The sequence below is a fragment of the Zootermopsis nevadensis genome, unplaced genomic scaffold, assembly GCF_977971745.1.
Source record: "Zootermopsis nevadensis isolate Lab colony 2312 unplaced genomic scaffold, Znev_1.0 Znev_ptg000021l, whole genome shotgun sequence".
In the NCBI taxonomy this organism is placed as follows: domain Eukaryota; kingdom Metazoa; phylum Arthropoda; class Insecta; order Blattodea; family Termopsidae; genus Zootermopsis; species Zootermopsis nevadensis.
In genome coordinates, this window is record NW_028259153.1 from 15,350,903 (window position 1) to 15,375,548 (window position 24,646).

The 24,646-nt window shown below is 38.8% G+C and overlaps 2 protein-coding genes across 4 annotated transcripts in view; both read right to left on the bottom strand.

Moving 5' to 3' along the window:
* The window catches only part of AdoR (Adenosine receptor), a 30,251-nt gene extending 10,489 nt beyond the window's left edge, over positions 1-19,762 (bottom strand). The window contains exon 1 of the mRNA XM_022083193.2: positions 17,485-19,762. Within this exon, the coding sequence (XP_021938885.1) occupies positions 17,485-17,881 (397 nt within the window). The 5' untranslated portion in view covers positions 17,882-19,762. The remainder of the gene's footprint in view (positions 1-17,484) is intronic.
* Positions 1,025-24,112, bottom strand: Psf2 (DNA replication complex GINS protein PSF2-like protein). Of its 3 annotated transcripts, none has more exons than XM_022083204.2 (5): positions 23,651-24,032; positions 22,602-22,710; positions 22,093-22,257; positions 20,707-20,793; positions 1,025-1,163 (listed from the first exon to the last, which is right to left on the bottom strand). In XM_022083204.2, exons 1-4 carry the CDS (start codon positions 23,893-23,895, stop codon positions 20,746-20,748), a joined length of 567 nt encoding a protein of 188 aa, XP_021938896.1. In that variant the 5' UTR covers positions 23,896-24,032; the 3' UTR covers positions 1,025-1,163; positions 20,707-20,745. The 3 variants fall into 3 exon arrangements, with proteins under 3 accessions (XP_021938896.1, XP_087208534.1, XP_021938894.1); XM_087352408.1 differs by lacking the exon at positions 1,025-1,163 and adding an exon at positions 24,094-24,112 and having other exon boundaries at positions 20,378-20,793; positions 23,651-23,780; XM_022083202.2 differs by lacking the exon at positions 1,025-1,163 and having other exon boundaries at positions 20,378-20,793.
* Positions 24,113-24,646: the final 534 nt, after the last annotated feature.

A 24,646-nucleotide genomic window follows, 5' to 3' on the forward strand; every position in this document is an offset into this window, starting at 1 on the left:
ATTAATTGGAGAGAATGCTGCCTGACGTCGTTGTGTGATACCATTCCGACATTCCAAGATGAGACTGAAGAAAACTACGAAAACGTTCATATATATAACCTGGAAACGACCGAATACGTTGCGAGAGAGCCAGCCATTCCGCTTGTCTGTTAGATGAGTTTGTTCGGCGATTGGAATTTGCTGGCCCAGTACCGGGACCGGTGGAGGACTTCGGTTAATTCGGTGTTGAGCCTTCGGGGCCCCTAAGCCATCTACTTAGTTAGAGCCCATTGTTCTTATAGGCAACAAAGCTTGACTCCAGCTTTGCTATTCTGTGACTACAGGAGCATGATAATATTTTATTCAGAGTAGATATAGAATTCCTTTGACGATGGATCGTTCATCGCAAGTCCTCTGCCTTCACAAGACGAGGTGAAAGTTCTAAAAAGAATTTCGAACATTTATTTTCCCTTTAAAAAGTTACAGTGGAACCACGGTTCCGGAGAATTTGACGTAAATACGTCTATACGGAAAGGAAGTTTATATATTGGCTTTATTCTAAATATTTCCTTTATACATGCTTTACAATTGCTTAAAGTTTGATTAAGACATTGCTTATTTAACTTGAATTAGTTACGCTTAAGATGGGTCTGTGGTAGATGAATGTAATGTAATGTAATGTAAGGTAATGTAACGTTTCCTAGGTAACAATAACGCCGAATAAACAGATGACGTTTCCTAGGTAACAACAATTCCGAGTAAACACGACATTCCCTAGGTACACTTGTCACACTTTTTCGTTACACTTTTTTGCCGAATGACCCTTCCTTATAGACGTATTTACGTCAAAAAAGCTAGAAATTTCGTAAAAGTTACGACGTGTTTCACAGCTATCCTCTCACATTAACTTGTATCTGTAATTAAACTGAACTCAGATTTTATTTAATATCAGTTTTGCCCAGAACTTGTCATTCATATTATTTTCACAATTTTGCACAAACTTCCCACAAGCCTGCATGTAACTGCAACTGCATTTTCCCCAATTCTCGACGACGTGCCGAGGTATGCTGAATCACTGGCCTTATCATCACCTTCAGCGATATCCGCATAATCTCCATCTCTTGTACTCATCATCATCACTGCGGTTGCAAAGAATAGAAGTTCTTGTAAATGTCGCAACCAATCTGTTGACCAGAAAATAGCAAGTACTGTTCCTGAAACACTCGTTCTGCTTGAATGCCCAGTCAGTGTACCATGACGACTCCCAGATTCGAGTCGAATGATTGATTATCCATCCACACAACATAGTACAGGCATCCTGTAAGCGTTGGCACGTTTCTCGCTCTAATCGCTAACTAAATCTATAGCAAACAGTGTTCCTTGTTCCTTAAGCTGTTAATAGGTTTCTATCGCGTCAAGATATTCCTTGTTATTATGGAACCCGAAGGTTCATACAAATGTCTTCACAAAACAACCAATCTTGAGCTAATTTAATCCAACCCATATAATCACATCTCACTTCTCTAAGATTAATTTAATATTACCCTCCCAGTTACGACAAGGTCTCACAAGAGGGATTTTTCAGTCGAGGTTTCTCGACCAAACCTTTGTGAGCGTTTCTTTTTTTTACAATACGTGCAACAAGTGATATCCATTTAATACATTTTGATTTCACTGGTTTGTAGGGTTTTATCCACTAAATGGAAGAATATATCCGTGGCCTTCACGGCACAACACCTGTATTTGCTGGTAATACTGAGTAAAATCACGATAAACTGACTCTGACCAGGCACCTCTTGAATAAAAAGTAAACTTCAGTTTCACCACCACAATAAATACTCAGTCCTTGATACACTCAAACAAAACAACACTAGATGAATAGGAAATATTATAAAGATTCTGATTAAGAAATATTGCTTAGAACTTTCATACCGTAAGTCTCACACCAAAATATATGCATCAATAAACTGATCGACACATTTCAGGTTGCGACAAAGGACTTGACGGTCATCACAAAATGCCTGAAGTGTATCTATACATCATTTGTGCATGGCGGATATATGAGTGTGAGGCGCCATTAGTTACAGGCTATTCTCTGTAAGTTCTGACACAGACATGCAATTTTAATTAAAGTAGCTTTTACAAAACACGTTCGCCTGTGTATAACAATGCCATGGCTGATACAGAACTGAGTGAACATTGGCCAACCTCTACATATAGAAACAGACGACACACGTTAATAATTATCGTACATATGAATACGGAATCACGGACTTTATATCGCGTATTTTCAACAGAAAAAATACGAAAATTTGTGTACTACAAAAATAATATTCACACCATTCAGGTCGTGATACTATCATATGCAGTCTCCTTCATAATTACCTGAGTCTAAATTTAATACAAATATAAAATACCGCGAGATATTACATACAACTGTGAAAACTGTTCTCTCGCCCTGATGGATGGACGGGGATTAAGGAGTGTGTGAAAGACAGTTGGAGGATATTTAGAGCTACGAGAAATTGAGCAACAGTATAAAAATCTACTAGCAAACTAGTATTTTTTGTGATTAAATAATGAATAATGAGAATTTTAGTGTAAAAGTACAGTAAACATCGCTTCACGTTCATCTGCTTTATTTGTTTACACATGTATGCATTAATTCATATATACTATAAACGTTGTAGTCGAAACATCTTCATCAAATACCCTGAAACCAAACCTCTAGATTTTGATTGGGCTCAAATACAGCTGTATCACACGTAATCTTTCAGTTTCTGTGGTTTTCCCTCTGTCCGTCCAGGCTAATACCCAAACAACAAATCTACTTTCAGACAGACCACAACCGCCTCCATTACAACGATCAGTTTGTTAAAGCTGTTTAGGTAAACAATCTCTGTTAACAATTAAAATCATACGAAACAAAATAATAATGCAGACTTATTAATTGCTAAAAAAGGTAGGACATGCACCGTATTTCTCGATTTTAAGACAACATCGATTGTAAGACGCGCCATGATTTCAGAAATATTAAAACGTGAAAATGAGCGTCTTAAAATCGAAGAGATATGGTAATTACCACTAGGCTTTAAAGGGTTGAAGTGCTGTTCTTAAACCGTCGTAATGAAAATGAAGAAAATAATAGGAGAAAATGTATAATCAATGTCGACAGTGAATGATCCTGAGTACACGTAACGAGAAATTGGTTCTGCTAGTTCGTATGCTTCACACAATTGGAATAAACAAAGAAACAAGCTATAAAATGGCTAGAGAACAATAATTAGTGTCTGTTTGCGCAGAAGTTTCGATCGATGAAAGGCTGTTAACGAGCAGTGGGTGTGGACCCATATTGTGTGACCTCAACACGTCTGTAGGGACATGAGCACCGTGTCAGCATTTGTCTTCCCAGAATTTTGCAAATAATTTATTCTAGTATATTAACACCAAGGTACAGGGTCTTCCTTGAGTCGCTGATATTTAGCATAGAATCTTAATGTTCCTGTCACGAAACCTCACCACTGAGTGAATGATGGTTAAGACGAGGTAAGGAAGGTAGCGATAGTGGCCCTTCAAAAACCTGTTCGATTTCTTGGCATTTTAACTGTACAATCTTTCTCGGTTACACACAGCAGTATATTATACATTTCATATAAACATCAGATATACAGATCACGCCAGTTGGGAAGCTTTACACACATATCTAATTAGTTAGGTCTGTATGTGATGTTTACTTAATTCAATATCCACAACTTCTCCGTCGAGACCACACCCTCAGATTTCAACCCTCGTTTGGGATCGTTGTCGGAAATTATTTTCTCGCTTCCTCAACCTTAACGGCCATGATTAATGGCAAAAGACGGTCCGCGTTGTAATGAACCATGGTTTCAAGTTCCAACGTTGAAAATGACGACACCAAGCTCCATTTGCTGTCTGGGGAAAGACGCTGGAATAGATGTCCCCTATCTGCTTCCAGCCAAGAGGAACTTATATCACATTTACTGCAAAATGCCATACTCTTCCTACGAGACGAGCCAAGAGCAGAATGGACACTAGAAACGTAAGCTGGAAACAAACATATGGAAAGAATACTTGGACATAACAGAGGTAACACGACACGGAAATTCAAAAAATCACAATGAGAAGCTTACACCAATCACAAAATATCCTTAGCATAATTGAGGGCGGAAGCTCTAAATCTCGATGTCTGTACAATAATTTTTTTTAGGAAAATTGCTAAAAATTTAATTAGCAAAATTTGAAAGTAAACTCTTCTGTTACAACGAGAAGGATGGACTTTCGGGTTTCAAAACTTTCACAGTCGCAGGAAGACTAAAGAAAAAAGCTCAATTACTACACCCAGGGAATATGAAATGCAGATCGACTCGAGACACGACGGACTGAGGGTCCTACAAGAGTCGAAACAGGTGGTGAAGCAGAAGAAAAAGGAAAGGAAATGAGAAGATGCAGAAAGAACAAATGAGAGAAAAATGTAAAACAGGAAGGAGGGGCAAGAGAACAGAAGACGGCAAAATACAAAGGAAAGGAAGAATGAATACTTGAACAACCGTTATTATCCAGCTGGGGGTTAGGGGAGGGCGACAAGAGAGTCTGGGACCTCGGCCCATTAATGGCATTAATCACTAGACAGCGCATGGTCAGACCGCAGCTGGATTCCGCGTGAGGTCGTAGAGCACTTGCTGTCAAGGAAGTACGTCTAGTAGTAACAGGACCAAGTTTGAAATGGATTTTGCAGTTTAAACGTTAGCACATAATGGACAGCCCATGTCTGTCTGTCCGTCAACCATACACCTGGAGAACCTTTTTACACATATTACAGTTTTGATTTCATTTGGTACATTTTATTTAAAGGCCACTTTACTTAAGAGCATAAATAAACTCTTACTCGTTGAGCTTTGTGTACAGATGATGTTGAAACTCGACAAAGGATATTTTTATTATTAATGCAATTTATTCATTTTCATTAATTTTGAGGGTCATTTTGCTCAAGCGCCTAAACAAACCATCCACGGTCTGAAAACACTCGATACAGGACCACTCACTTGAACAAAGTTTATCAATAAAATACACACGTAACACCTTAGTATACAGCATTTGGATTGGGTTCAATAGCTCTGGGAAAATCATGAAACTAACAGAATCTGTTACTCAGTGTAGTGACTAGCTACAGGTTGGACGACCGAGGTTCGATACCCGAGGTGGCAGAGGACTTTCTTCCTCTAGTCCCTGAGTCCAGACCGGCTATGGGGCCCACCCAGCCTCCTATCCAATGGGTACAGGATCATTTCCCGAGAGTAAATCGCGGCTGGGGCGTGATGCTGACCACTCACCCCCATCTAGTGCCGAGGTCAATAATGAGTAGGAGCTATACCGCTCTCCTCACAAGCGCCTATATGGCGTGTAGCGGGACTACTTCACTTTACTTTATTATGTATTCACCACCTGAAGCGTTGCCCAGTGTCATGCTATTCCTAAGCCATTTAGCTATTGTCAGTTCAATTTGAGGCACGTGCATTAGAGCAGACATGCGCTTTAACACTCCTTGGCCCTTAAAATTCTTATACTAGCATTATGTGTTTCTCAGTAAACAGTAATGATGATAATATGTAGTCGATTACCTGTTCCACAAAAGCCAACGCATTGCTGAGTGATTCAATCCAATGCCGGCATGATAACGACGTTCGAAGCGTTAATTCGGAAGGATATTAGGAAACCGAGATAAAGCGTTACTTCTGATAACAAAACTGGGTGCAACTGTAAAACTAATCCTGAAAGTACGAGCAGCTGCAGTTTTTAAAGATTAAGTCGCTTAGCCCTCACATATTACGTTCTTTTCGATGGGAGATAAACTGATACACGACTCTGAATAATACAAAATACAGCGAGTTCCCATATCACGAATACAGAAACGCAATATAAAGTACATATTTATAATTTAATTAAGAGAGGATGTTCTAGCGAATTAATGATTAGTAATACTTCATAAAAGTGTCCCCTAACGTTTCTTATCAGGGAAATAAATTTGACCTCAGAAATAACTGATAAAATACAACAGAGAGACTAAAAACCAGAAAGACATTCTAGGAAGAACTAAATATCGAGGATATCAAGAATTACAAATTACTAATTAAACAATTTGATGATCGATTACTGGGTAGAGTAAAATATCGACTAATACAACTTCGAACGACGTCAAGTTCTCCCGATATAATATGTGTTACCCACAGTCGTAATTTTTGTACTTCGTTAATATATAAAGAAATTGTCCACACCAAATGTTTACGTGTGCTTATTATCTGTCCGCCCACATTTCAATTGTTCGTTGTTGCCTCCAAACAAACAAACAAACTAAAAATATCGAGCAATCGGATTTTTCATCATCATTATCATCACGGATTAAGGTCTCGGCCTTATTCTGTAACAAGAATTTGAAATTCTTGTTTCCATCCGTTTGTTGGACAACCCTGGCATCCGTCCTTCTCTGCCCTCCTAACTTTTTAGAATATGATTTTTTTACCATGTGAATTAGTTTTACACAACGACCAACACGAAGGTCGAGTGTTTGCTTCTCTCTCTGTGTGTTTTCACAGTTTAACACCTCCTTACATTCTACAAAACATCTAAAAAAGTTCTTATTTTTCTCATTCAGAATCGTATATGAAATGCGGTTTTGTCACTACTTTCACGATGTTCATCCCAAGTTTAATGAAAATCCGTAAGTGGTCTGATGAACAGGAATAACATCGACACGCAGACGTTGGTGCATGATATAATAAACCGATATAGGATTTAAGACTTTCGCGGCGAGTACAATCAATAAAATCTTCTCGGGCAATCAGCCGCGTCAACTGGTTACCGTAGTAAACCGACGTTTCGGGAACCAACTCTGTCCCCATCGTACATAGGCGACTTCCGAGGTATCCAGTCACATCACAACCCTGATGATGGGGACAGAGTTGGTTCCAGAAACGCCGGTTTACTACGGTAACCAGTTGACGCGGCTGATTGCCCGAGAAGATTCTGTTGATAATAAACCGATGTTTCCCTATAACATGAGGAAGCAAAGTGAAAATGTCCAGTTTCCCACTACTCTGCACACTTAATCGCCAAGCTGTGTTTTGATCACAGCCTTCTAGTTGAAAAACAATTCGGAAGAACATTCTGCCTTCATCTTCAAGTTCCCTCCAACGCCGAAGATGGAGGCAGGATGTTCCTCCGAATTTTTGATTTAAGAATTATCACTCACACTGCAGTTAAAACCGGAAGAAAACACGATTATTAAGGTTGGTCTTCGCCATTACCTCTATTATACTTGCACAAAGGCTTCTTAACTTCCATCTTTGTTGACTTACAAACACATTGATGACCAGCCAGCCGCGGTAAGGGGTGGAGAAAAGACAGCCAAATGATGACACATTCCTCCCTTACTAAGACGTAGCTCAGGCTTTCAGATTTTTGTGTAAAGTTTATTTTCTGCCTTTCCTCTGCCTATGAACGGGTAATATTTCTGCAGACAATTTGGGGGGAAGGGAGCTACACTAACAATATCGTTCTACGTATCAACGGCTGCAGCATGTGTTCCAAGAAATGATATGAAATAATATATAACGTAAGGTGTCGGAGGGGGAAGTGGTTGCGGTGTAAATTTCAAGTCTTGCTGATAAGATGAAAGTTTAAAACAACCTAAGGTTAAATTTAAACACACATGTGATAAGGTACATTTATACCACAAGGGGTCAATTTAATCTGAAGCAGAAGCAATATTCCTTTGAGACATAAATATGTTTCTTTGTAAAAGCGCCGGCGAAATTAAACCTTAATCGTTCGCATTTTATACACGATCATATGAGGTTTCTGAACAGTAACATTCGCGACATCTCATGGGAGTATATAAGAACACGAGAAATAGTTTACAATCATCTCTGCAACTCTGCATCGGAACGGTGCACTCTCAAAGCGTGCACAAATTTTTAAAATGCCATCTATGTGATTTGCGTTGTTAAACATGATGTTAAATCTTCATAAGAATTAACCTCAATACATAATACAGATAAAACAAACAATTAAGAGCATGATGAATCACACTCTAGGCATGGATGTTTATGTCTTTGTGTCGTGCTGTCCTGTGTAGAGGCCTTGCGACGGGCCGATCCCCCGTCTAGGGAGTCCTACCAAATGTCTTTTGGGCCTTAAAGGGTTTCAGTATTTAATTCTGAATCGGACCAGGCCACAGAGTTCGTACAAGATTAAGAAGAAGATGAAAAAGCATGCTGACGTACAAAGAATAACATGGACGTAGTTATGCACGCAGGATCTGCATTTACATACAATTTTACAACACAAGATTTAGTGTTTTGGTGAAACTCTGAACTATATTTTAGTGTATCAATGGGTGGAAAGCGTTCATAAAAGCGTGTACGTATTCAGTTTGATGCCTAGTGATTTTTACTCGCATTCATCTTTCATATACCACGTCCGTAGTCAGGTCTGCAGACAGGAACTGTCTGCACGGTTGGCTTGGCTTCCCAAGGTGATACGAAAATTAGAAGAAGAAAAAAAGAAAATCCCCCTCACCGACACTCCATTACTTTCGTGAGTTGACAGCAGTGAAGCATGTCACATGCAGCTTAATGTATCACAACAGAACAAAATTTGGAATTTGCAGAGAGCAGAGATGCTTGCATTACTTCCACAAGAACATTTAACGATAAGAATTGTGCAAAATATCCGTCCAGCAAGCAAATTTAAAAACACATATTCTTGCCTACACACAAAACTATACAAAGACACGGACCATCATATATCACACCTGAATGAGTAAACAACAACAACAACAACAGCAGAAACAAATACAAACGAGGTTCATGATATGATCAGGAATATTCAAGAAACATATTATTATTCACTTCAAAAACGTACAAGTAGAGCCGGATAAAAAGTGTACAAAGGATAGGATCACGCACACAAAATTTCTGTACGGAGCAATACAGTAGTTGGCATAACTAGGATTCATCGAAATGACAGCTTGGGGTGACAGTTTTCGTCAGTATTTTCACGCGTATTCGTGAACGGAAACGTTGCAGAAATGGGTAAGATGTAAATTAAGCATCTTGGTGTTAATTTTTACAACTGTCATGTCAAAAATGTAAAACAGTTGCTGTGGAAATCGACTGCAGCAATTTTTCACATTTTAAAATTTCTGAAATCGAGGTGCGTCTTACATTTGACGGCGTCTTAAAACTGAGTAAATCTGGAACTCCGCCGAAGTTACTCAGCAAAGTTGGAAGCCGATTATAGTAAATCGTAGAGAATATAATAAGTGCACTGTAGGGCAAACTTTCGTACAACTAGAGAGGACAAAAGTATGCGGGCTTTTAACCGAGGCATCTTCAAGCTAAAACCCAGCAGCTGCCAAAACTGAGCCACAAAACTTTGTTTCTCCTCTAGACACTCCCATTGAGTGTGAAATAGGAAAGAAAAGAGAAAAACGATGGGAGAATAATAGAAAATGTTAACAAGTTCTCCTTTCAAACCAATTACATATCAGTCTGAAAGAAAAGCAGCGGAAAACAGTAAATTTAACTGTCGGGGAAAAGTCGAACAAAACACAATATTACAGAATGCCAACGAAACTGTCAATTCATTAAAAGTTTTACTTGCGTACGCATGTCACCTTATGGTAGCATTATTTCCCCATACATGGGACAAAGTGGGCGTATGAAACAACTGAAGTCAATGCCATTCTTAAGCTATTTCCTTTCACAGTCCAAGCTGTTAACCGGAAGAATGCCAATAAATGAAAGTAGCATTCGTCAAACGAAAATCATTACTTTAGCTTCCAGGCGCATTTCAACAGCAAATGTGCGCTTTTGTCCACCTTTACCGACCGGTCTCCAAAACACTGAAAAGAAATACATCATATATACACCACGCATGCATGTATTTTATGAACCATTTTCATAACTATTGTCATGGTTCTGAAACGGGTCTCTTATTCACAGTATGTGAATTACTTTGCCTGGAATAAACGTCATGTAAAAATATTTGAGCCCAAGACAAACGAGAATTTAGTGGTAATTTAGAATACAGGGTAATTCAAAAAGGACTTTACAACTTTGAAAGTGTATAGAAATTTATTCAGAAGGCTTACAGAATCGGTTGAGGTGTCATTTTGTAGCAAAACAAATTAAGTTTTACCTCAAATAGTAATTTTGGTTCGATGTGATTGCCATTGGTGATACTGCAGACATCCCACCTGAAATCAATTTCTTAACGGGCAGATTACTAGATAATTTTATCGTCTGTCAGGACACTCTCTCTGGAGAATCGGCGCATTACCAAACCTTTATATAAGTAGGATAACACACAAAACGATAGTATGCACCCATGATTCGACCAAAATTCGAACCTTCGATCCTAGAGTTAAAACAGTCAAAACCCACGCCTCAGACTACGCGGCCAATGTGATCTGCAAATCACAATCACACTCACATTGAAATAAAACGTTTATAGGTGATGATTAAATGAACAGGCCAGCGGTGTACCTATTATTTTGTAACGCACGATCAGTCCACTGTCCATTAAACACAACCCTTTCAACGGTTGACGTGAGCGGTACCACGTGCACTGCATTACAGATTACAATAATACCAAGCACATGACACATAGTGAGTCCCAAACATACACAGACATAACAGGGCTATGACGTATTTGCAGCATGACAGCAATTCTGTAATAAGGAGTGAAGCTCAAAGGGCGAACAGCAACAAGCTAACTAACCCTTTATAGCCGAAATATTTAAGAATTCAGTCCCTACTACAAAGAGAACACAACTTTCCCACTTCAAAGATAAACTAATTAATGCTGTTTAAGGAAATAATCGCTGTACATGCACAGTTACCACTGGGCTTTAAAGGGCTGACTAACTGACTGACTCACTATTAATACGAAGTTTTCTTCAGCCTCTTGTCACCTCATCCCTTCTAGGGTTAAATATTCTCCTAAACACCCTTAATCTTTCTTTTTCCCTTAAAGTGAGAGAGACCAAGTTTCGCACCCTAAGAAAGTGCAGGCAAAATTATAGTTTAGTATATATTAATCGATGTGTTTTACACATCAGAGCAGTAGTAGCAGTATGTAAGATTTGAGGTTTTCACAGCGGTGAGTATGGGGATTTCTGTCTTCTGGGATTAATCGCCCTGATGACGGAGGCAGTACGACCTCTGAAACGTTGGTAAACATCTACCAGACTACACAGCGCAACAACCCAGAAGACAGAAATCTTCATCGCCCTGATGACGGAGGCAGTATGACCTCTGAAACGTTGGTTAACATCGACCAGACTACACAGCGCAACAACCCAGAAGACAGACATCTTCAGTAGCAGTATGAGCCTCTAGTACAAGGTCTGGCCTTGGCTCATGGACAGATTCCTTCTAAGAAGATGGCTGTCTTCTGGGATGTTGCTGTAGAAGAAAGGGAAAAATAGTTGTGTGTTTCAGAAGTTGGAGTTTCATCAACCAAAAAGTCTTCAAATAACAGGGAATGAGAAGAAACAAAAGCATAAAACCTTCTCTTTCCAAATGAAAAGAATCCCGTTATTGGAAAAAGTTGGAAACAGCGCCAATAATAATATCAGCGACAGGTGCTGTACCCCTCAGTTTCAATAGCCTATGTAGGCCTATCTAGTAAATCTTGATTTAAAATAGAACTTTATACAAACAGAAGAAAAAACTCCTCGTCTCTTTCAAAAAATCTTCAAACAAAATACCACTAGCACACAAAATACAACATCAGTCACACATAGTTGTAACACCTCTGCCTACCATTATTATCACCCCATAGTAGCATCAATTATCTACAGAATGTCCCACGTAACCCGCCTATTAGCATGCAAAGGCCATGTGACTAACTCATTTCCCGGCAGTTCGCTCGCTGGTGTTATGGCATCTGTATTAGCAGGTTCCACGTAAAGTAGGACATTCTATAGAACTACCACAGAGTATTCACATAATAATCAGTGACAAGACACCTGTTCGATAACCCACAAGTGTTTAACTGACAAAATTGCACACAATAAAGATATCAGCATATTGTGCAGCGAACCAGTTCAGTCGTACACAATCACTGTAGGCACGCTATTGTGTAGACTAATTGAAATTTGGAACTATTTATTTAAAGGCACTTGGTTTTACCTTGCCCATAAACCAAACCACGTGGAATGAAAATGTCAAATAACAATAACGGAAGGTCAGAGCATTTATCCCGCAGCTGAAGACAATCGCTGCTCTACTTGACAGATGTTTTGTCCTCTTTAAGTGATATAATATCGGGAAGTTATTAATATTATCAACTACTGAAGATATAGGATTATGTAAACATCGTAAATATAGAGATAAATTTAGATGGGTTGATCATACGACTGCCTTGTTAGTTATGCTTCATAGGCGTTTCGTATCTGCAGGGGATTTCTTGATGATCATGTATGAAAATGATATAAATCAAATTTGGAATTTTGTTTGTGCCAGAAGTTACGGATCTAATTTGATTTTGGTCCCTATCGGTTCAATATAGCCCCTACTTTACGTTGTGTTCGAAATTTATCGATATTTTAAAGGCGGTACACAATATAAAACCAAATATATATCTTGTTACAATCAAAAGATTTCATTTCAAACTCAGTTCTGATACGTTATACATTTAACAAATACACAACAGACGACTGAAGTCGGTCAACAAATGTTCTCATTCATTGAATGCTAGATGACAATGACGAGAAATAATTTCTGATTTGCAAGCTGAAATATGTAGTGTGATTATCTCTACAATACTGAGTTTCTATACGCAACAAATAATTATCGATGCCAATTAGGTAAGTGTACACAAAGCCGTAAATAAATTATTTGGAAAATAAATGTACTCCAATTTGTAGATTCGCAGAGCCGGAATGCTCTCAGTGAGTCGAGGCTTCTAAGTATCTAGACTCAGATATCTGGCTACAAAAATTTGCATCACATAGAAGGCATTCTTAGTTTTTTGAATTTTCGACATTCTGCCCGCAAACATTGATATAGTAAGTAAGATTTGAGGTTTTCACAGCGGTGAGTATGAAGATTTCTGTTTTCTGGGTTGTTGCACTGTGTAGTATGGTCGATGTTTATCAACGTATATATTCATCGCCCTGATGACGGAGGCAGTATGACCTCTGAAACGTTGGTAAATATCGACCAGACTACACAGCGCAACAACCCAGAAGACAGAAATCTTCATACTAATTCATCGTCCTGATGACGGAGGCAGTATGACCTCTGAAACGTTGGTTAACATCGACCATACTACACAGCGCAACAACCCAGAAGACGGAAATCTTCATACTAATTCATCGCCCTGATGACGGAGGCAGTATGACCTCTGAAACGTTGGTTAACATCGACCATACTACACAGCGCAACAACCCAGAAGACGGAAATCTTCATACTAATTCATCGCCCTGATGACGGAGGCAGTATGACCTCTGAAACGTTGGTTAACATCGACCATACTACACAGCGCAACAACCCAGAAGACAGAAATTTTCTTACTGATATACTAATAATTAAGAAGTTATTTCTTCAACCAGGCCCCGTATTAAAATTCAGTGTCTGTATCTCATTACAATCCGCCAAAACTCTAATTATCATGGCAGAAATTTCAATTTACAATCTAGTTGTAAATTAAGTTTCTCGAATCAAGTACCACCACAGAAAAACACTGACCATGAAAGAAGCAGAGGCTTCAAGGGGGTCCTAACCAAACACAATCAACCTTCTGGGAGGTTGGAGATTGCTTTATACAGACCTGCAATCAATGTAAACTCACTGTCATAACGGTTTCAAAGGAAACGTAATTACAGGCGTCACTGGAATATCAACTGCCATTAATTAAGCTCACCTTACCAAAGAGACTACCTTACAACAAACTATCACGAACGAAGGTCTACCACGCAACAGAAACCCAACGACAATATAGATGAGTTCATAGCATTTATTAATGCTATGAACTCATAAACGAGAGTAAAGAACATCTCACGACGAAGAACTACGTAATTTCTATACCCTACTTACTGATAGTACACTATTATTAGGGCGAATAAATTAAAAATGTTAAAACGGGCGAGCCGTGTGTACTACGTATAGCAATAATCAATGGGAATAGATAAAATTTCACAAAAAGAGCTTTTTAATTTTAGTACCCTACACAGCATAATTGACCAATCCCATGGAGAAGAGTTATTCTTGAGAAGCTAATAGTCGCTCAGCTGATTAAGATCCTTCCCGACTTTTTTAGCCTTAGCCACATGAACCCAGTCCCAATCCTCACTTCTCTGACGTCAGTTTTTAAATCACGCAGGGCGAAGCGACTACGAAATAATCTCCCCTGTCGAATCAAACAGAACAGTTTTATATCGATATTGAATTGAATTATTCGTTTCCGATAACTGGCATTTTATTTTACTTCCATGGTTCACTGACTTCATATACGTATGATGAACAATTATTGCGACATAAAGAACAGATAAAAAACACGAACGATAACAATATACAATAACAAACATAAATAATTATACAAACATGTCAGAAGAGAAATGGATTCTTCTGTTAGTGTTCGAACAACATATTGTATATCTTTATAATATGAGTGTCACTTACTTACACCACCTCTGCTACAAAATGAACCTGTACTAGCAAAATTAAACATTCCTGCATACGTTTCGACAGTTGTTTCTTCAATATTTCTCCAACAAATCCAAATTCTGTGTCATCTTTGTTTGGGATAGATTACTTTACTCAATTTAATTTTCGTTATTTTTGTATTTGATATGAATTCTGCGATAAGTTCACTGAAAGTACGCCACGTCTAGTTTATTATGAGTCCGCGTCCCTCACGGTGTTACGGTAGACATTCCTAATACCGGTGCTGGTTATTCGCTTATTTTCAAAGTAAAGTCTCGAACTGCTAACGTTCTACTTCCACGGAGGCCTCACAACGTAAAAAAAATGTTTCGGTTCTTGCAGCGAATGAAGATTATTCAAATGCATGATAAAAGTCACTGGGATTCAAATCGTGTAGAAGCACCTGCTGTTCGAAGAACGGTAATGCATTTGTCTGAGAGAGCAAGGGACCTACAGGTAGTTTTCCGGGAAGCAGAGAGCCTGCAAAATCTTCGATCACATGATAAATGCAGTCCCTGTACTGGAGTTACCGAGATATCACTCTGACGCAGGCGACAGTAAGCACCTCTGAAACATCGACGAAGTCCTTAGACTATCCGGAGAAACAACCCAGACGACAGTCGTCTTAAAATTCGTCGTCGTGAGAAACTGAAATCTCACTAACGGTGAAATAAATCTTCGAAAGTGGACAAGATACTGCGTTTAGGTGGGTAAGTAAAGTACAAGAAAGAAAATTAAATTAAATTAAATAAGAAGTAATGGACTTGTTTGCTGCTCGTCCGCAGGAAATAAAACTTCATTACAGTCTTCTCAAATTTTCTTCCTACAATTCTCTACGTGTTCCTCTTTCGTTCCTTCTTTCGTCGGCTCCTTGACGGGTACGAGGCGTTCTGCAGATGCATTTCTCTAATTGAGGATTTCTATCTCAGCTTATGTAACATTTTGTCAATTTTAGAAACTTCATGAAGCGGGTAGTTCAGTAAAGTGATTGGCTACAGCCGGATGTCACCCGGTAGGTGCGGGGATTTTCTCTCAGTCAACACGTCGAGACAAGCTCAGAGTCACAACCAGTCCTCTGTCCAATGGATATCGGAATTTACGAGCTACATTCCTGGAATCTTCGTTCTGAAGACACTTTCAGTATAGGATGAGGTTTTCATGGCAGAGTCTGAATTTGGCTGTCTTCTGGGTTGTAGCGCCATGTAGTCTGGTAGAGGGTTACCAACGCTTCAGAGGTCACTGCTGTCTCCATCATCAGGGCCATGAGTGATTAATAACTGACGTTTTATACAATTAACAATGATCTGAAATCAAACTGTCTGAAAGCTAACGAAAAGTATTTACAAGAAAGTCAGATGCATGTAGAAATACAGCTGTATCCCTTTCCAAGTAAATGCCAGCCATACATCTTAAGTTCAATAGAGTTTCGCTTGCTGTTCACGACACTGATTTATTTTTTATTTCTACGGCCCTCGACAAAACATGGACAGACAGCGAGGCCCGCGATGACAAACAGTTTGCCGACACCTGGACTGCCCTACAGAACTCAAAAAACCAGACCTGTAAGTCATTCTCAATTAACATTGAACACACCAAACCTGTTTGTATACTTGAGTAAACTAAAGATAAAGCGTGGACAGCAAAGACATTTTGCACAGATGACTAGGCCCACATGTATTTAAAAAAAACGTGTTTTTTCACTGAAAACCTAACTGACAAATTCATAGCTAGTATACCTACCATATTCTGTGTACTTTTTAAAACATACTGAAAAGATTTAAATTGAAAACGTCACATACATGGCCCAAATATTAATATTATTTCTGAACTGTAGGAAAGATTTAAGGAAGAATAACGTATACTGATAAAGTTCCAAATAAAAATCTGTCGAAAATGTTTAGAACTAAAAGCTATAAATAACAAAAGACAGTAAAAAACTGAATGGGGACCCTTAATAAATGAACTTTATGAGTATTTCTTGTCTAATACTGTCAAAGTGACAAAGAACGATAAAAATGGTGGGATAAATAATGTTTGTGCGAAAAAATTTTTGGAAGAAAAACATCTGGGACAGACATATCACAGACCTTGGCGTATATCAATTCTTTGTTGATTTAACGACGCATTTCCAACTCAACGTTACGCAGCGTCAATCTCAGTGCTACGAATCGATGATAAATTGGAAGGGAAGCAGAAGGTATGAACAAAACAACGCAAAGCCTGAGTCAGAATGCCGGTCCCCTTGCCGCTAACCCCGATAACCGAACATGGGAACTCCCAAATACGATGTAGGGATTGAACCATTAAGTTCGCTTATACGCATGGCTGAAATGAGAAATGGTCGGAACACATCAAAGAAAGGGAACTCTTTTGAGACCTTGAGAAGACTAGCGGATCTGAAAGAAACAAGTTATAAAGATGCGGATTGGATTAAACTGCCTACAATAGAATTACTCGGCAGGCGTTTAAAAACACGGTAACAGACACTCGGTTTAGGTAATCTCTTCCATAAACTCCTGAAGACGATCTTGATCCACGTTAAATTTGAGGTTCTTACAGCGGGTAAGATGTTGATATTCTTCTGGGTTAGGTTGTGACGCCATGTGGAATCGATGTTACCTGCTAACATTCCTCCGAAATGTTGTTACCTGCCTGCAAATCCACACCACGTAATAACCCAGAACAACACTGCCATCTTTACCGACGTGAGAACCACAGATCTCACTCACACAACGTCCCATGTTTCTCCTTCTAGGGTAGACGACGCACTCACCGATTGCAGTCTTGGTCCGGACGTTTCTCGAGTATCCCATGGGATGCAGGATGGCCCAATACCGGTCCACAGACACGGCGACGAGGCAGAAGATAGAGATCGTGCATAAGACGACTAGAAGAGACACCGTGAAGAGGCACGCGTGTAGATTTGTGGGCAGTCCCAGGCTGGCCAGAATGGCGAACGGGATTCCAAGCAATCCCACCAGCAGATCAGCTATCGCTAACGAGACGATGTAATAATTGGTTCGTCTCCTGAGACGCCTCTCACGGCAGAACACAAGAATTACAAGGGCATTGCCGATAACAGCACACACTGCCACCAATATTTCACACGCCATGTAAGGAATGTTGGGAGACAATTCGTGAGTGGTAGAATTAGTAGCATTACTGGCCATTTCACACCATTTACTACGTTGCTCTTCTTTCAGAACTACTGAATTATCACAATGCACATCAACATTGTCCGTAACCACTTTCCGTACGGAAGCTGTCCACAAAATTGTGGTCGATATTCCACTATACCTTTCGCAAATCGTAACGAAACTCTGACAACGCTCGTTACGTAAGAAATTTCTTTCATCGGAAATAACTGTTCTGAAAATTGCCAACGATACTCTGCAATATTCCGCGAAACTTCCATAAATCGCTGACTAGACTGAAAATGTTTTATAGTATTCTCTGTAACAGGCCCTTCTCCAGATAAGCGGCAAAGATGAAACATAACGCAGGAAACAAGACCTAATGTCCTTGCAGTCGGTCGGAAATTAAATGACGACAATGAAATAAACGCTTCAATTAAGATTCTTTTTTCTTTCTTTCTGTACGTTTTGTCTCTGGATACATAAAATTTCGCTGTAGTTACTCGATTGGGATAACTAGGACGTTGCATAAATCATTGTAAGTTCCTCTTATGCTAATGTTTTGCGTTCACATGAATGTACAGTCGTGCAGTTTTGTAAACAAACGACAGTCGAGTACGGGTAAAGACGTGACAGCTCGTTATGTTATTTGATGTGTGATTCATTCCAACGGGAATCATTTTTGGTTCCTCCTGTTATGTCCATTTTGTGATCTGTTACATAACAAACCCACACTAGGCGTTTGTTTTCTCAAACCTTGAACTCAGTCGTCTCTCTGCTCACCGTAACTCCAAAACAGGTTTAGTTCTAAAACACCGCAGAAATTAATTCTGACCAAGAATCAGGTTGAATGATGGATTACGTTCTTTGGAAGTTGCTCCCTTCATTTCGAGATTATAAGACCTCATGATAACTTCAATTTTCTACATCTTATAGACAAATGCATAACCTCCTTTTCCGGGTAACGCACGTCGTTATTACATATATTTTTAGGAACATTTTCTTAGTCCGTCTTTAAATTATACCGACGCTCATTTGCACCAACATCCTCTAAAATTTGCTATGCACTGTTTCTAACAGGATAAACATGATTTTATTAACTTTCAATGCATTTGCATAATCTTTTGTTGTTCACGAATGAAGACGTTCATTTCGTACATAAAATACAGAATCACACGATAAAATTATCGAGATCCACACTCAAATAATTTCAATATATTTCACGCCTGAAATTAAATTTAGATTAGATAAAGCAGGTTAATTTACAATGACACCGTATTCAACTCTAAGTATTCGTTACGCGCGGTATCAAAACCAGCGACTGACTGATCCTCACTCCTCGCGAGTAAAGGACGGGGGGAGGGGGGGCGAAAGCGGAGGGGTAGAGAGGGAATAGGGGCGTTAGGCCTCTTGAGGATTGATGGTAGGAGAAATGTCTCACGCAATGCAATACGCACCAATGGTCTTCAGAGGGTAATACAATTATTACGTCATAAACCGAAACATTGTGTCATCGTGACAATGATATCAACACAGCCACCAGAGATCTTCACTAGCAAATAAAACACTGGCGCAAATTGGAAGTCACAAGCGGTACATGCTATTGCGAAACAATACGTCAATGAACTTTGGTGCAAATAAAACACATATCGGCACAATATCAACTGCAAATTATTACGCCACAAACAGGAACACTGTAGCAGTGAAGTTCAACAGATAACAAACAACCGTGTGTCATTGTGACAATCGTGACACAACTAGTATGCCTACCAATGAACAATGCCAATTTCAAACAAGTTAGTAAGGCGCAAGCGACGACGTATTATTGCACTCAGTCTTTCTTCACACAATTTTACGACGTCCTCCATCTTAAAATTATATTTTAAATTATGACATGTACTTCCATGATGGATAAAATAATTTCTGTGGGACTGATATTACATTTTTAGGAACGCAACTGGTACTTCTGATTTTACCAAGTGTAGAAGAATGCGATAGGGACAGGATATTGGTTGCCTGTTCTAATGTAGAGTTCAGTCTGGATGGGCAGGAAAAAATGAACTACAGAATGTATTAACACTGAATTAAAAGTAAATACAGAGGAACCACAATATAACACAGGTGTCAGGAAACAGCTTCAGGATCTGCAGTACGAGCGGACACAGGACATACGTAATCTTTCGCCAATTCTCTAGCTACCATTATCAATGTGACTGGCACATTCAGCCTATCGGCATTCGTCGTTCCAAATCTTGCGTCAGCTTCACGTTGCATGAACTGTGCGAAAATGTGCAACACTTTTTCATGACTTCAGAAGCTAATTTTGTATCGTGAGGGAAATTATCCCCCATACCAATCCTATTACAGAGAACTGGCTCCTGCCAGATATCTCCCTGCTTGTTATTTGGCACATTTATATTTGCAGCCACCCTCAATATTTGGAGATTTCCTCCATCTGCCGCTTGAACAAGTGCCGTAATGCCCCGATGTCAAGGGACTCACTAATAAAGCATTAGGGCATACTCGACAGTATCAAATAAAATCACTTGGAAATTTTACTACAAATTAAGACTGAGATGATGGGAGGATAATATTAAAATTGATCTCAGGGAATGAAGTTTTGAAGATGGGAAGTAGACCAGGATTGGGTGCAATGGTGGATAACAACTGAATATATAAATAAATTTGAATTATGTGCATACACACAGTTCATTCTTCTTCTGGTCTGAAGCCATTCCCAGACAACATGTTCCTGTCCAGCAACGCACTTCAATTGTGTACACAAGACGAGACTCACACTTTCTCTTCACTCTTCACAAAGCAGCAACGGTCACATGCTTTTACCAGTTACCACTACTTACCAGGCTAGCAGTTTTTTCAAATGAGATGCCCGTATCAATTCACTGTGAGATATCCTGTGTGAGCGACTGCTGAGATGGCTCATTTGTCTGGAAATAAATAATAAATAAATAATTCAGATCCATTCAATAAGACAGTACACTATCAAATATTTGGGCTAATGAAGTGACCAATCCAAAATTATCTTATTTTCAACTCACGCAGTTTGAATCACAAACTGCTCAAGTTGGTGTCACAATCATAATGTTGCAATTAAAATACTGGGTATACTGGGAACGACCCGTTCTTCAAGTGCCTGAGCACTGCGGGTCCCAACTTTTAGTTGGCTCAATCTATAGACATTCGGTAGGACTCCTTGGACGAGGAATCGGCCCGTCGCAAGGCCTCTACCTGTACACAGGACAGCACAACACAGAAAAACGTGGACAAGCATCCATGGCTCGAGTGGGATTCGAACCCACGGTCCCAGCGACCAAGCGGCACAAGGCCCACTCCTCAGACCGCGCGGCCACTGCGGACCCCAATTAAAATACGGTAGAAGCAAAGTGTAGTAATGACAGGGATGGTGGGGCATCAGTCTTCAGCTTCCCCTTCAGCTTTCGCATTACGTCGTACCGTAATGGCAAACGTGTATATGTGTAAGATGTTGCTGTAACATTCAATCATGTTCAGTTTATGGTGCAACGATCCACGCTGCTGTTGGTTTTTCAGCGAATGTCGAAGGATATTATGTTACGCAACTGAAGCAAGTTTGGACATTTGCCAGAATGCATGCTGTCTCGTGCACATATAAACCTCAGAATCCCTTGTTCCACTATGCTGTTATGTTACAGCAGAATGCGTAAGTGTGGACTCGACTTTACATGAGACATCAAAGATGAGCTACTATAAATAAATATGGAAATCAGGAAGGTGACAAAAGTTTAGTTCACAAGCACTGGCACGTACAACAACTTCAGTGTGTGTGATTATTAAGTAAAACTGAAAGGAAAAATGGGGAGAGGAAATATGAATGACTAATCTTAACCCAGAACTGTAACAAATGTATTCATGTGAACAATGAACTGAGCAGAAAAATTATGTAACAAACATCCCCATCTGAGAGAAAATGGAGATTTAATTCCTTCAGCAAAAAGTGGCTGGAGTGTTAAGTAGACTGTAATCCACTACCTGGTGAAAATTTTACCTTTATGTCCCTGCACATCTTCATCACATGCTGTTTGGGAACAGCAGAAACTTTACTCTAACACACACAATACAAACAAAATAACATAGTCACCTTCAAGTGTTTAGATCTGAGAAAAAACCGGCCCCAAACATTTTTCCAGTTGATATGAAAAGTTACGCTATATAATAAGATACAATAAGAAAATTCCGAAGATTCTTACAACTTTCTGCAGCTTATATAATTCATCAAGTGCATGTGGTAGTAGTGGCCTTATGCTATTTATCTCCATTGCTGTCAGGTGGTCCAGTTTTGCATGACTGCCACCAGTTTTGATGAATGCATCCACTGATGACCGAAGTTTGGACATACGCATGTCCCAGATGTCCTGAAAGAAACAATAATAAAATTATATGTTAATTTCATCAGCTGTTCAATTAATATTTTTTGTATTCATTTGTATTTTATAACAGGAGATTTAAGGTGTTCATAGTGTTGAATATGTTGATGGTAATCTTATGGGTTGTGACATATGGACTTGTACGTGGAAGAATATTATGGTTCCATCTTCAGCCCTGAAGACAGAATCATTACTTTATGCCAAACCACACCAACATTTTTAATTTTAAGACTACACTGCTATTAAATATTAATTTGAAGAACTATATGCAGAGAATGCATAAATACAGGCAATGATGTTATGTTAAAATGTATATAATATTTCTGTCAAACCTTAAGAATAGTGCGAATTTCATCTGCATGTGGAATGTCCTCTGCAGCGACTCCAAGCAACATATGGCCTTCCACCATGTAATGTTCACTTGGCATTTTGGTAAAGTACCTGTGAAAGCGACAGTATACCCCTATAGCAACAACAAAACTTAAGAGCCATGTGCAGTTTGATTCTTGGTTTATTAAATTACACTTTATTAAATGCATAAGTTCTGGGATAATATTTATTAGTCTCTTCTGACACCAATGGCAATCTCTGCTACTTCTATTCATGTTTACTAGTCTACAGTTACAGCCCAGCATCCCAAAACATAATGAATCATATAAAATAATATTATTATGAAGTTATGAACTATAAAAGACATGGACAGTACTGGTTATAGAATACTTTACAGTAATGAGTCAACCATTACTTCTAAGGGCTGATAAAATCACAAAAAAATGTCAGTCAGATTGTTATTAGCATCAGAAATGGAGTTCTTTACTAGTCCACAGATCCATGAGCTAAAGATGTGGAACATATCATTATAAGCTTAATACAAACACAAATATAAACATCTAATACTATATTTCCCTGCATATTTACTTTACTAAAATAAAAATAAAACCCTGGAATGAATAAACTTACAGCTGAGAGTTCTGTTCTATATGTCATCATCAATAGGTCACCTATACTGCAGCAACTTTTAGTTGTATGCCTAGACCGTTGTTATATATAAAGGATCATGGAAGAGGAATCTTCATTGTATTCTGGGACAGGCACCTAGCTTGTCAAACTACACGCATTTGCCCAAGAGTATGCCTGACTCCAGGTAAGTTCTGTCGGCAATATACATCTAGATTTCTTAATTCAGTTACATTGCAACAGCTTATACTATTTCAAGCCAAGCCATAATAAGTATTTTTGGAGATGACAATAACGACATCACTTGCTATTAAAATCACTGGTTCCAAATTCTTTAAGCTTCATACTCCTGGTGTCTGTAACACTTGAAAGGGACCCACTCACCCACGTGATGATTCTAAGAATGATTTTAAGTTCATTTTACCTGGATTGAGATTCTTCTTCCTTCACTTGCTCCAGTCTTTCAGTGTCCATCCAATCAGGTGCTATTATTCGACATTTCTGACGCTGTCGAAGATTTGTAGCCATCCAAATGGGAACTTGAACTGGAAGACCTGCTCGAAATGGACCAATATCACCAGATATAAGATATATTCTTTCAAAATTGAAGTTTGGAACTATGCTAACCATCTGATTCTCGGCGAGAAATTCTACTTCCGCTGGATCCATATTATAATACCAAATTTGAGTTGTTTTCCTTCACTGTATATCAGATATTTTATAGCATCACCTACATAACCTAGACAATATATTTTTGAAGTTGTCTGCCGCGTTGGCGGAGCCAATGAACGGCATCGCCGGAAGAAATTTACAGAGAGACAACGTTGTAAAAATTGTAGAAATAAATAGAGGGCAAAATTACGTTACCTCAATTAGTAGTACAATTATGAAACTTCAAATATTATTTTCTGTTTCAGAAAATCATTCATATTTCCGATAATTCAGATTAAAAATTAATTTTATGTTATAAAGTGTTTGGGAACTTGCTTTGTCTGAGGGAAAAATGTTGGTGTAGCCTGTAACAGGAAGTACAAAACCGAATACGTATTATTCGGCTACGTTCGATTCAAAGCGACTTTGATTGGCTGTGACGTTTGCTTTTGTGCGAGATCATTACAAATTTTGAAATACACGTTCTACATAATCTGCATGAATTGCATTAAAGTAATGCTTTCCACAAGTCATTAAATTTATAGGCCCCGAATTTTAAAATATGGAACACAGAGGTTAATATTTAAGAATTTATCTTGTGCTATTGACATAGATGGTGCACATCATTTGAAACTAACTTGTCCTTAATGAAGAAATTCATATTTATTTGTGTAATATACAAATTACGACTATAAATGTTATTTTCTTTTATAATTTCATGTTCATTTCACTTAGGTTAAACATCATTTATAATTTCAATCACATAACC

What these genes read in the sequence shown, in the direction of transcription:
- Psf2 (XM_022083204.2), bottom strand. Translation starts at nt 23,895, where the DNA reads ATGGATCCAGCGGAAGTAGAATTTCTCGCCGAGAATCAGATGGTTAGC. An exon ending in GAAGAAGAATCTCAATCCAG is followed by an intron (nt 22,711 to 23,650) that starts GTAAAATGAACT and finishes TCGCTTTCACAG; the next exon opens with GTACTTTACCAAAATGCCAA. An exon ending in TATATAAGCTGCAGAAAGTT is followed by an intron (nt 20,794 to 22,092) that starts GTAAGAATCTTC and finishes ATTTATTTCCAG; the next exon opens with ACAAATGAGCCATCTCAGCA.